Raw genomic sequence first — 13,244 nt, 5'->3', positions numbered from 1 at the left:
ATCAAAATTTGGCCTTAACTAGTTAAGTTTCATCAAAATTTGGCCTTAAATAGTTAAGTTTCATCAAAATTTGGCCTTAACTAGTTAAGTTTCATCAAAAATTGGCCTTAAATAGTTAATTTTCATCAAAATTTGGGCTTAACTAGTTAAGTTTCATCAAAAATTGGCCTTAACTAGTTAAGTTTCATCAAAATTTGGCCTTAACTAGTTAAATTTCATCAAAAATTGGCCTTAACTAGTTAAGTTTCATCAAAATTTGGCCTTAACTAGTTAAGTTTCATCAAAAATTGGCCTTAACTAGTTAAGTTTCATCAAAATTTGGGCTTAACTAGTTAAGTTTCATCAAAAATTGGCCTTAACTAGTTAAGTTTCATCAAAATTTGGCCTTAACTAGTTAAGTTCCATCAAAAATTGGCCTTAAATAGTTAAGTTTCATCAAAATTTGGCCTTAACTAGTTAAGTTTCATCAAAATTTGGCCTTAACTAGTTAAGTTTCATCAAAAATTGGCCTTAACTAGTTAAGTTTCATCAAAATTTGGCCTTAACTAGTTAAGTTTCATCAAAATTTGGCCTTAACTAGTTAAGTTTCATCAAAAATTGGCCTTAACTAGTTAAGTTTCATCAAAATTTGGCCTTAACTAGTTAAGTTCCATCAAAATTTGGGCTTAACTAGTTAAGTTTCATCAAAAATTGGCCTTAACTAGTTAAGTTTCATCAAAAATTGACCTTAACTAATTAAGTTTCATCAAAATTTGGCTTTTCATGCTCGATTTCATTGGAAATTGGCATTTTCGACATGAATTTTTTTCAAAAATTGTATAACATGAAAGATTGGCTTCTCAATTTCAATTTGGTCGATAATCGGCTTTTAAGTATTGAATTCGATGGAAAATTATTTCAATACAAGTGTGTTCAAGTTCAATTCAGTCGAAAGTTCGATTTTCAATATCAGTTCATCAACTTTTTTTTCTTTTGAGTTCAAATTGATCAATTTAGTCGAAAATTGGCTTTTCATTAGTCGCGTATCTAAATCTAACTTATTCAAACATTGGCCAGAAAATTGGCTGTTTTCAGGTTTAATTTAATCGAAAATAGGATAATCGATAAAGACGATTTCCATCAAAAATCGGCTATCGTTTGTTTAAATTTAACAATTAATAGGTTTTTAGATTTTTTCCGATTATATTTGGTCCAAAATAAGCTTTTATGCAATAAATTTTGTCAAATTTGTCTATTTTCTAGCTAAACTCGGTCAAAAATGGTTATTTAAGACCAATTTTATCGAAAATTGGCTCTTCTTCGCTTAAATACATCCATTTTTAGCTTTTTTAATATCAAATTGGTCATAAATTGGCTTTTCTGTATCAAAATCAAATGAAAATTGGCCGTTTCGAAGTTAAAATCAGTCGAAAATTGGCGTATCGAGACCGATTTCATCGGTAATTGGATTTCCAAGACCAATTTGGCACTTCTTCGTTTAAATACATCAATTTGTAGTTCAAATTGGACAATTTTGGTCCATTTTGGCAAAAAACATCTCCACCAATACCTAATTTGTCGAATTTGATCGAGAATTGGGTATTTTAGCTTAAATTTTCTCAAAAGTCAAATTGACGTTCTTCATCAATCAGCCATCTATCGATTTTTTTCGTATTTAAAATATTGCGTGTATAATTTGTATATCGTTTGTTTTTATTCACTTGTTTTGAAGGCAAATGACATTGACAATGACGAATGACAGCAACTTTTCAGTTTATTTTCAATTTTCCATACATATATAGACAAGACGGAGTCGTCGGCCTTTGTGCGTCATCCTTCGTGCACTTTGTACGCTCTCATTAAATTTTCTAGTCTGCAGTGTTGTAGACAGATCGATGAACGAACAGAGTCGGACTAGGTCATTTTAAACACAATAATAAAATAATAAATTAGTAAAAACTAATTAAATTACATTAAATAACAGGAAAAATACGTATTATACGAAGTGAGATCGAATATAATTAATGCTTAATAAACTTGAAGGATATTAGGTTATGTTAGATTAGGTTATGTTAGACAATTCGAGTTATTTTGGACCATAACAACCAAAATAATAGATTTACGTAAAAAATGTATATAAACTTTTTTGTACAACTTTTTATTACCTTCATTTTTTATAAGAAACTTTTTTCTCTAAAATAAATATTTTCGGAGATATATAATAAAAAAGAAACTGGGGGTTGATAAGGCTCTTTACCCCTCGTAAATATGGAATTTTTCTGTCAATAATGACACATTGAATATTGTTTACTAAATTCTAGTGAAAATTTGATAGTATTAAGTAAAATTAAATTTTAAAAACAAATATTTCATATAATTTGTTTGTTAGGTACTAGATCCAGCCCTGGCGCGTGGGCCCTAAATTATATACCTTGTTCGGTTATACCGATGAGTCACATTTCGTTATTTTGTCAATAGTGGAAATAATCGTCGAAATAAGTGCGCTAAATTCAAGTTTATCGAGAAAAAGAAAAATATTTCTAATAAAACAAAAAATATTTTAAACAAAGAATAAATAATCTTATAAAACAGGTAAACCTACTAAAATGTTTATCTTCGACGCTTAAAGTAACAAAAAAAGGTTTAGGTACTGACTTATTAAACCAGTATCAGTTCAAAAAAAAACTAGTCGACCTCTAAAAAATATTTCTACGTCTAGTAATACCAGTATGTAAGTCAAAGAGTAAAGAATTAGGTTATAAAACAACGTCTGGGGTTTTTCGGGAGATTTCGAAACAAACAAAAGATTCTACGTGACATTTCAGGGGCGAAATTATACAGGGGCGGCTACTTCACAACCATAAACCAAATTTTTTTGTGCGTGGATAATATTTTTGAGATTTTAAACGAAATATAGAAATGTCCAGTTATAAAAACCGATGTTTTTTAGTAAATTTTCGAAATTCTATTCTTGGTATCGATTATTCAACTTCAGACAGACTTGATATTTATGTTAGGTTAAAAGTTAGGTTAGGGTTAGGTAGTATATTTAATGACAGTACTATTCGTAAATACGACTCGTATATAATTACAAATGAAATACTTGAAGACTTGTACGTTATTTTTTATTGTTTTCTCCCTGTAAATTTGAAAAAAAGGCTTGAATTACACAAAGCTTCCTACTTAAGACGAAGCAAACAAAGGTCGACGTCTGGCTGCCCTTTTAATTCCGTAAAATAATACAAGAGAAGGAAGTAATTGAAAGTGAAGCGAACATGAGATGTAAATAGGTGACTCGGTACGGTTTTAGAGTTCACTGGCACCATCATCAGGGTTAATAAGGGCATGTACTGTCTGTAGGGCGACTGGATGGTAACGGAGCGAAAGGGGAACCGGCGTAGCAGACAGAACGGGGCGTGGTTAACACGAATCGACACGTTGCCAACTCGACTTATTTATAAATCCGTACGAGATAAAAACAAATATTTCAAATTATATATAATATTAAGTAACATAGGATACGTTTAATTTGTATGTAAATAAATTGTATTTAAGATTTAATATTCACGAGTATAATTTATTTGGAATTTTATATAAAAATCAAGCGATTTGTCAACGTCGTTTCGTAGGTTCCTGACCTCGATTAGCCCCGCCCCACTTGGCATGCATTCCACTTGCATCAAAATACAGCTCGCACTAGCTGTGACCCAGAGGAGGGGGTTGTTGTTCTGAGTGGGTGTCGTTGGGAGGATTACTTACCCCATACCCGTAGTGTCTGGCTCGATTTTAAATTAATACACGAACGGGGTAGTCGCGACGCATATATATCTAATATAATCAAAATAAAAATCATATTTATGTTGTGGAAAAAACGATTTTTTATTGATAAAAATATAACGAACAATTCGTCCTGTATATACTTTTTATATTTATTATCCTTAAGGAAAATACAGACGCGTTTAAATAGCAGTTTTTTCGAATTATAATTTTATAAATAAAGTGAGGTTAGGATTCATTTTCTTCGTGATTTCTTTGTAATAGTGTGTGAAAAAGGTCTAAAATTAACCTCACTTCTTCCCAATCTTTTACTTGCAGCATTAAATGTTTTCAAGTTCGTTTTTTTTGTTCGAGAAAACACTCTATATAATGCTGAACGGTTTCAAAGATCATGACCTTGATTTCACTTTCTGTCGATTAAAAATAACTCTCTGACTACCACGCGTTTCTGGCTTGAGTTTGTCTATCTGTGTTAATAAACCACATCAGTTGAAAGTATCGAGATGAGATATCGATGTCAATGAACTTAAGCAAAAGCCACGTGGTATAAATAGGATAACATCGTAAGAAAAAATAACGAAAATAAATTCGGTCAATTTTTAGTTGCTGTTACTGGGTCGGAGAGATACGAATGCATCATTTTGACGGCCAAGAGTGAGGTCATTTATCGAATATATTTATTTCTATAATCGCTTTTATTATTTATTTGGAATAAATATTTATATGTTGATGAGTATACTCACCTTGAGCAACTAGAAAAAGAGATATTTGTATTGGAAATTGAAAAGAAAATCAATACTCGAAAACAAGTACAAAAATAAGAAAATTAATTTGTATTAGGTCGAATATACATATCTCGGTGGTTTTAGAGGTTGCTGGACACGAGTATCTCGACTGAAAACGTCTACGAGATACCTGGTGTCAACGGTGGACGACATCTACGTCGTCTACTGGTTTCTTTTAGAAATTCGCCATAAAATAGGACAAATATATACATCCTGGGGGTATTAGAGGTTGCTGAACACGAATATCTCGACTAAAAGCTTCTACGAGATACCTAGTGTCAACGGTGGACGACATCTACGTCGTCTACTGGTTCCTTTTAGAAATTCGTCATAAAATAGGACAAATATATACATCCTGGGGGTTTTAGAGGTCGCAGAACACGAATATCTCGATTAAAAGCGTCTACGAGATACCTAGTGTCAACGGTGGACGACATCTACGTCGTCTACTGGTTCCTTTTAGAAATTCGTCATAAAATAGGACAAATATATACATCCTGAGGGTCTTAGAGGTTGCTGAATACGAATATCTCGACTAAAAGCTTCTACGAGATACCTAGTGTCAACGGTGGACGACATCTACGTCGTCTACTGGTTTCTTTTAGAAATTCGTCATAAAATTGGACAAATATGTACATCCTGAGGGTTTTAGAGGTTGCTGAACACAAATATCTCGACTAAAAGCTTCTACGAGATACCTGGTGTCAACGGTGGACGACATCTACGTCGTCTACTGGTTCCTTTTAGAAATTCGTCATAAAATAGGACAAATATATATATCCTGGGGGTTTTAGAGGTCGCAGAACACGAATATCTCGATTAAAAGCTTCTACGAGATACCTGGTGTCAACGGTGGACGACATCTACGTCGTCTACTGGTTCCTTTTAGAAATTCGTCATAAAATAGGACAAATATATACATCCTGGGGGTTTTAGAGGTCGCAGAACACGAATATCTCGATTAAAAGCGTCTACGAGATACCTAGTGTCAACGGTGGACGACATCTACGTCGTCTACTGGTTCCTTTTAGAAATTCGTCATAAAATAGGACAAATATATACATCCTGAGGGTCTTAGAGGTTGCTGAATACGAATATCTCGACTAAAAGCTTCTACGAGATACCTGGTGTCAACGGTGGACGACATCTACGTCGTCTACTGGTTTCTTTTAGAAATTCACCATAAAATAGGACAAATATATACATCCTGGGGGTATTAGAGGTTGCTGAACACGAATATCTCGACTAAAAGCTTCTACGAGATACCTAGTGTCAACGGTGGACGACATCTACGTCGTCTACTGGTTCCTTTTAGAAATTCGTCATAAAATAGGACAAATATATACATCCTGAGGGTTTTAGAGGTTGCTGAACACGAATATCTCGATTAAAATCGTCTACGAGATACCTAGTGTCAACGGTGGACGACATCTACGTCGTCTACTGGTTTCTTTTAGAAATTCACCATAAAATAGGACAAATATATACATCCTGGGGGTATTAGAGGTTGCTGAACACAAATATCTCGATTAAAAGCTTCTACGAGATACCTGGTGTCAACGGTGGACGACATCTACGTCGTCTACTGGTTCCTTTTAGAAATTCGTCATAAAATAGGACAAATATATACATCCTGAGGGTTTTAGAGGTTGCTGAACACGAATATCTCGATTAAAATCGTCTACGAGATACCTAGTGTCAACGGTGGACGACATCTACGGCGTCTACTGGTTTCTTTTAGAAATTCGTCATAAAATAGGACAAATATGTACATCCTGAGGGTTTTAGAGGTTGCTGAACACAAATATCTCGATTAAAAGCTTCTACGAGATACCTAGTGTCAACGGTGGACGACATCTACGTCGTCTACTGGTTCCTTTTAGAAATTCGTCATAAAATAGGACAAATATATACATCCTGAGGGTTTTAGAGGTTGCTGAACACGAATATCTCGATTAAAATCGTCTACGAGATACCTAGTGTCAACGGTGGACGACATCTACGTCGTCTACTGGTTTCTTTTAGAAATTCACCATAAAATAGGACAAATATATACATCCTGGGGGTATTAGAGGTTGCTGAACACAAATATCTCGACTAAAAGCTTCTACGAGATACCTAGTGTCAACGGTGGACGACATCTACGTCGTCTACTGGTTCCTTTTAGAAATTCGTCATAAAATAGGACAAATATATACATCCTGAGGGTTTTAGAGGTTGCTGAACACGAATATCTCGATTAAAATCGTCTACGAGATACCTAGTGTCAACGGTGGACGACATCTACGGCGTCTACTGGTTTCTTTTAGAAATTCGTCATAAAATAGGACAAATATGTACATCCTGAGGGTTTTAGAGGTTGCTGAACACAAATATCTCGATTAAAAGCTTCTACGAGATACCTAGTGTCAACGGTGGACGACATCTACGTCGTCTACTGGTTCCTTTTAGAAATTCGTCATAAAATAGGACAAATATATACATCCTGGGGGTTTTAGAGGTCGCAGAACACGAATATCTCGATTAAAATCGTCTACGAGATACCTAGTGTCAACGGTGGACGACATCTACGTCGTCTACTGGTTCCTTTTAGAAATTCGTCATGAAATAAGACAAATATATACATCCTGGGGGTTTTAGAGGTTGCTGAACACGAATATCTCGATTAAAATCGTCTACGAGATACCTGGATACCTGGTCCACCATCAGGATATATTTATTGTCACGAAGCTTCAGAAGGTGATGTAGATGTCGTCCAATGGGTACAAGAAACATCGTAGACCTTTAACTGTGTTGATATTCGTGTTTAGTGACCTCGTAAACCCCAGGATGTGTATATTTCAATTCGAATTTTCACGATGCTTCAGAAGACGATCTATAAACCAGCCACCCAGGTGCACAGCGTCTCTAGCGTATCATCTTCGTCGTTATTTTCATGTTCGACAACCTCGAACACCACTACGAAGTATATATATGGCCGAATTTCTACGGAACTGCATTACGCGACGAAGATGTCGTCCACCATGGGCACCAGGTATCTCGTTAGCGTTGTCTATAATAATATTGTTGTTCAGCGACATCGAAAAGTATTTACTAGTGAAATTGATTTCATTTTCAACAAAATTTGCCGAATTACGAAATTTTTTATGTCTAATTCGAGATATTTCAAAATGTATTTCCCCTTTAGACATTCCCACGGTTTATTTCCTCCACTACTGGTATATGTGCGACAGTTTTAATTTCAAACTGATTCGGTAATAGAATCAATTAAACCCGTAAGTGAAAATCACCTTCACGACCGATATACAGATAACAACAACCTTGTCCTTGCTGTACGAAAATAAATTGTCAGGGTCAGGTCTGCCGGTGCTGTCTACAACGATAAATATTATCAACTCGTTTTTTAAGCATTCCAGATAAAGTGTATCAATTGCGCAGTAACAAATTCAAATGCATTTTCATACATTAATATAATTGTTGATCTGATAATTTGTTAATTGGAATGTTTTTGCCCTAAATGGTTCATTCTAACCTCAATGTTTTTAAGTAAATTGACATATCTAAATTTGGCATTTCAAATGATGAAATTGTTTTTAATGTAAATTAACGTATCTAAATTATGAAACATGTTGGTTATTTTATTAATGTATAACTGTTACTCAGTACTATGAACAATTTATTTATATAAAATGAATTTTTTGTTTATTTTGTATGATCTTATTAAACGAACGTATCTTGGTGTCGTACTAAAGGGAAACGACCTAGTTGTTCCGGTTGTTGCCTTCTTTTTCGCTTTTATACTTCGCCTTTAGTTGTATGTGTATACATCCAAGTGTATGTTGTACCAATCTTATACCATTTACTGTATTAGCTGTGTTGCCACGTTGAATATAAATAAATATTTAACATAAAATTTTCTATAAGTAAAATCAAATGATAGTTACGTGATTAAAAATCGTTCAAATTAGTTCAAGCGACATCTATATATAAAAGAAGAAACCATGTAAACGATTCAATTATTTCTAAAACGATTTGCAAAATTTTTTCTAATACGGTTCACCTCGTGATACTAATTACATTGTTGCCAGATTATTTCTCTGGAATAACAACGAAATTTTTCGTAACATTTCATTTGCTAATAAGGTCGCTTTTATGACACTACATACATAGTTGTCAGATTTATTTTTTTATTAGAAGTATGAAGACTTTTCTATTTCAAATCATTTTGAAGTATAGGAACAATCTTAAGATACATAAAGCGGGTTGTCACTTTTTTTTGACATTTTTGAGGTTAAGAAACACAAAAACTAGTGATAAATACGACTCGAGTTTCTATAAACCTTGTTAGTTATTTGACACCCAGTATTTATTAGTAATTTTTTATTTTCAATAATAAATTGGCATTAGAACGTTTTTCATAGTACCAGCATATATTTTGTGTTGAGCAGGTGATTCTAATATCTAAGGAAATAATTTTTTCTTATAAATGAATGTGATGCAGATGTTAAGATCAACCAGTTTCCTTTTTATTATTTTAATTTTACAAAAACATCAAGTTATAATACAATGTATAAGTATTTTCTATGTTTTGCATTTATTTGAATCCATTTTTTTGAAAACTAAAGTCTAAAACAACAGTTTTGGTAACGGGAATCGTCATAATAACAAATTATGGTTACTTGAACATCCTGTATAGTAAATTTCTTAAACAAATATATAGAGAATCTGTATAAAATTACTCTATAGTTTTCGTTTATCTATGTTTCATTACAAGACAATTCATTCATATAAAAAAGAAGAATTGTAATGTCACGATTATATTTAAACCGATTTATTTCGTTATAATTAAAAACTTTCTTTTTTTAGGTTTTAGGATTTTTAACGTTTAATTTAAAACAATATTTTTTTGTTACAATATATTTTTAGAAGAAATATCATATTCGTGAAGTACATTTTGATGTTAAAAATATTAGTGTTGTGTGTTGCCTAACTTGTAGATTAGTATAGAAAGAATTATGATTATTGGCAACAACGTACATTTTAAGTTTACCAATATAGTAATTATCTTATATTAAAATTACACTGTTGTGTTTTTTTGAATACATTAGTATCGGATAGACAATTAAATCCCCCTATTTGTCGTTATGGTCATATTATATTATGGCGCCTACACGTCAAAAAGACGTAAACAAGTTTATAAAACTAAATTGTTAATTTTAACAATCCCACAGATCTTGTTTTGGCAACAACCGGGTCATTTTCAAATATTATTTTGCTATATTCTCGAAATTATCCACAGGAAGGTCTACGTGCGTTATATTGTTCGAGATGTCACAAGAATAACAAGCATAAAAGCATTTGCAGAACAGAGTCGGATTAAGGGCAAATGTGATATTTTAATTAAATTATTTATACATTATTTCACATTCGGTTTATTAAATTGATTATATACAGAGCCGTATTAGGGATACAAAATTTGATTTAAATAATGTGGTAGGTTATTAAAAAAAAATATATATATACTGCATAGCATCGTTTTTAAGGAGAAATTGCAAAAAATGAGTTTAAGTACACTATGAAAACTGTTAAAATAATGATAAAAGCATATATTTAATAAATTTTGGTTAGTTTGGGCCAGTACGTACTCGAGTACGAAAATAAAAGTGAACACCCCGTATATTTATACTAATACGAAAATATTTGAAGGTATTGGGATTTTTTTAAAAAAAATTCGAAGCTTACCGAGATCAGGCATCGAACTAGTGGGTTCCTCGAGTTTCATATCCAACACCTTAACCTTGGGCGGCGGTGGCGGCGGCGGCGGCCGCATATGACCGGCCCCGGTGGACGACGTCGAAGTCGAAGAAGAAACTATAGCACCAGATGTAACTCCGAACTCTTTTTTTTCAGTTTTGAACACAATCGTCGCCGTTTGCATATTGCACACTTTTTTTTTTATATATTTATACCGAAAAAAAAAAAAAAATCACTGAAAATACGTCGACATTTCGATAGGTGATTTCGAGTGCGATACACGCGCGCTTCAATTTCGAAATTCCGAATGAAAGTGAAACCGAAATGCAGTTCGGATATTAAAAGTGAGTATGAAAGAAAAAAGGGGTTGCGCAAGCGCCGCGCCCGTACAGCCCCGCGTCTGGCACATGCACCGACGTACAATAATATCGAGGGGATGAAGATTTTCGTGCAACACGCGCGCCGCGGCGTTCGAAATTATCTCGAATTGAGTTGAGCGTAACAACAGCAAATCAAACTCTCTGACGATCGTCAACTGTTTAACGTCGGATATAGGAGAGCGTTCGGGCCGCGGGCTCGGCCTTGTCCTTGAAACAGGATTCTGAACCCAGAGAAGTCCGCTTATCGATTTTGGGGTCGCGGCACTCACACACACACACTCACACACACACACACACACACACATACGAAACTACGCCTCTTATTATGCGTGTGTTTAATGGAATCCTCATTTTTTTCTTTCTTCTTCTTCTTCGTCAACGTCTCTCTCGAAACAAAACTACTGTTAATACATTTTGCTCTCACTTTTACTTCACGTGCACTCGAGATGATCTATTTCGAAGACGATTCACTTTCTATTTCTTTATAAAATCAAGTTATTTAAACTTAATCTGTTATTTAAATATTTATTTGTATACTACATTTTACTGTACTACATTATTTTCACAATTAAATAATAAATAGTATACATTGTTGTACGAGGACCGTCCCAAAAGTATCTAACTCGATCTAGAATTGAAGGTTGTTGCTTAGATCACGATGTTTGACAGCTGTCAATAGCGTGTATATTTAATATCGATCGTTTTTGAAAAAAAAAATTCAAGTAACCTTGGTCAAAGATGTTATTTATCTATTAATATGTATTCCCTTATCTTATCAGTGATTATCTACACGCGAAATTACTAACCTTGCTATTAATTTTAATTATTTACCACATGACATTGTTTTAATTGATTTTTTTTATCATTTATTATAATAATATTCAATTTTTAACCACAATTGTATATCATCAATATAAAATAAAACTATTTATATCTTTTATTAACACTCCTAAATATAATTTCTCTTTCTCTGTCATATATACATATAAATATAGATTAAACCATATAGTTTGACGTGAAAATTTCAATCAGAAAACGTATAAACTCGATGTTGCCAAATTGTTTTTTTAGAATTTGTATATAACTGTATTAAAAGTAGGCAACATTTATTACAAATAAATAATAATTTCAATTATTAAATCGTTATTATATAAAAAGAAATTTTATATATCAAATTAATCTGTTTATTTTGCTAAAATCTAATTACTAGTGCCCTTGATGATATACAAATTATCAGCGAATAAAAAGGATTTAGTTATCAGATATATTACTAGGGTTTCCACGTGAAAAAAATCAACCTTGTATTTTAATGAAAGCCCACTTGTCAAACACGCTCCATTTTGAGAAGATGAAACCAAGATAAACAACGTTGTAATTGATAATTGAATTATAAATATATTATTTCGGTGACGATAATTCTTAGTTTAAAAAAATCATGTTTATATTTAATTGTATTAGATATATACAAATCTAGGCAACACTCCAAACAAGTACATGTAATTCTGATTGCATAATTAAAGGGTCGACGTTATTATGCATGTATATTAATTATTTATTTGTTTATATTTTTACTTTTATCAAATAAATGAATATGAAAAAAAAAGTTTTCACATTTTTCACGATTATAAACTTTCACTTTAGTATGAATCTAAGCTAGTACAATTAATTGTTATTATTAAAGTATTAACTTTCGAGTAAAAGTGTTCATGATATAAAATTAATATAACAAATTGTTTAATTAGTTATAAAGTGTGAAGATGTGTTATAAAATTAAATTGAAGTTGTAAAGATATTTAGTTTAATAACGAAACATGTTTAGTAGTAAAACTGACAGTAGACATATACTAAGACAGCGTTGTCATATCTTATTATTATTTTATCCTATAAATATATTTGATACGAATTCTTTATATATATTTACAAATTTAGAAGCTAAAAAACGAGTACAAAATGAAATTTATGAGTTAAAAGATGTGTTGATTCAATAGAAGTCAAACGTATGTAATAATTACAGTCGCTAACCGTGAATTATTTTATCGAAATCGTGATATTTAAGGAGGCATCGACAAAAGTGGCAACATACAAAATCGTTTCTTACGATGGCACTGGAATTTCTTCCTTATTTAAATTGAACAAAAAGGTGACTTTTAATCGTAAAATGAATATTGATATAATTATAAATAGTTTAGATATACAGAGGAAGTACGAAAAGTATTCATGTTAAACGTAAAAAATAGGGATATCAGATTATATTATATATAAAAAATTTAGAAAATAAAAAAATAATGTTAAACATCTCGTAATGTTTTGGCAAGGTCGTCTGTAAAAATTGAAAAATGGCGATCAATTACGAACTCAACGGTAGGTATTGAAAACTGACAAAAATAACTTGACCCATGCAAGGCCAACTTACTCAAAGTCAGACCATCTAAAAATACCGAATGTACTAAACGTTCCACCAAAGGTAAATATATAATATGTACAGGGCGTTCCTGAATTAGTATTCTTTCCAATAAACCGTCGTCTAAATCAACCACGTGTTCATAAACAAAAATATTGTGACGTCATT

At 32.4% G+C, this 13,244-nt stretch overlaps 1 protein-coding gene across 1 annotated transcript in view; it reads right to left on the bottom strand.

The window, feature by feature from the left end:
* LOC130892617 (ecdysone-inducible protein E75) overlaps positions 1 to 10,832 on the bottom strand; it is a 73,266-nt gene extending 62,434 nt beyond the window's left edge. Inside the window, exon 1 of the mRNA XM_057798112.1 lies at positions 10,284 to 10,832. Within this exon, the coding sequence (XP_057654095.1) occupies positions 10,284 to 10,479 (196 nt within the window). The 5' untranslated portion in view covers positions 10,480 to 10,832. The remainder of the gene's footprint in view (positions 1 to 10,283) is intronic.
* Between the last annotated feature and the right edge of the window lie 2,412 nt (positions 10,833 to 13,244).

The sequence above is a fragment of the Diorhabda carinulata genome, chromosome 4 (genome assembly GCF_026250575.1).
Source record: "Diorhabda carinulata isolate Delta chromosome 4, icDioCari1.1, whole genome shotgun sequence".
In the NCBI taxonomy this organism is placed as follows: domain Eukaryota; kingdom Metazoa; phylum Arthropoda; class Insecta; order Coleoptera; family Chrysomelidae; genus Diorhabda; species Diorhabda carinulata.
The sequence above is the reverse complement of the archived record's forward strand: the minus strand, read 5'-3'. Positions and strand labels throughout refer to the sequence as shown.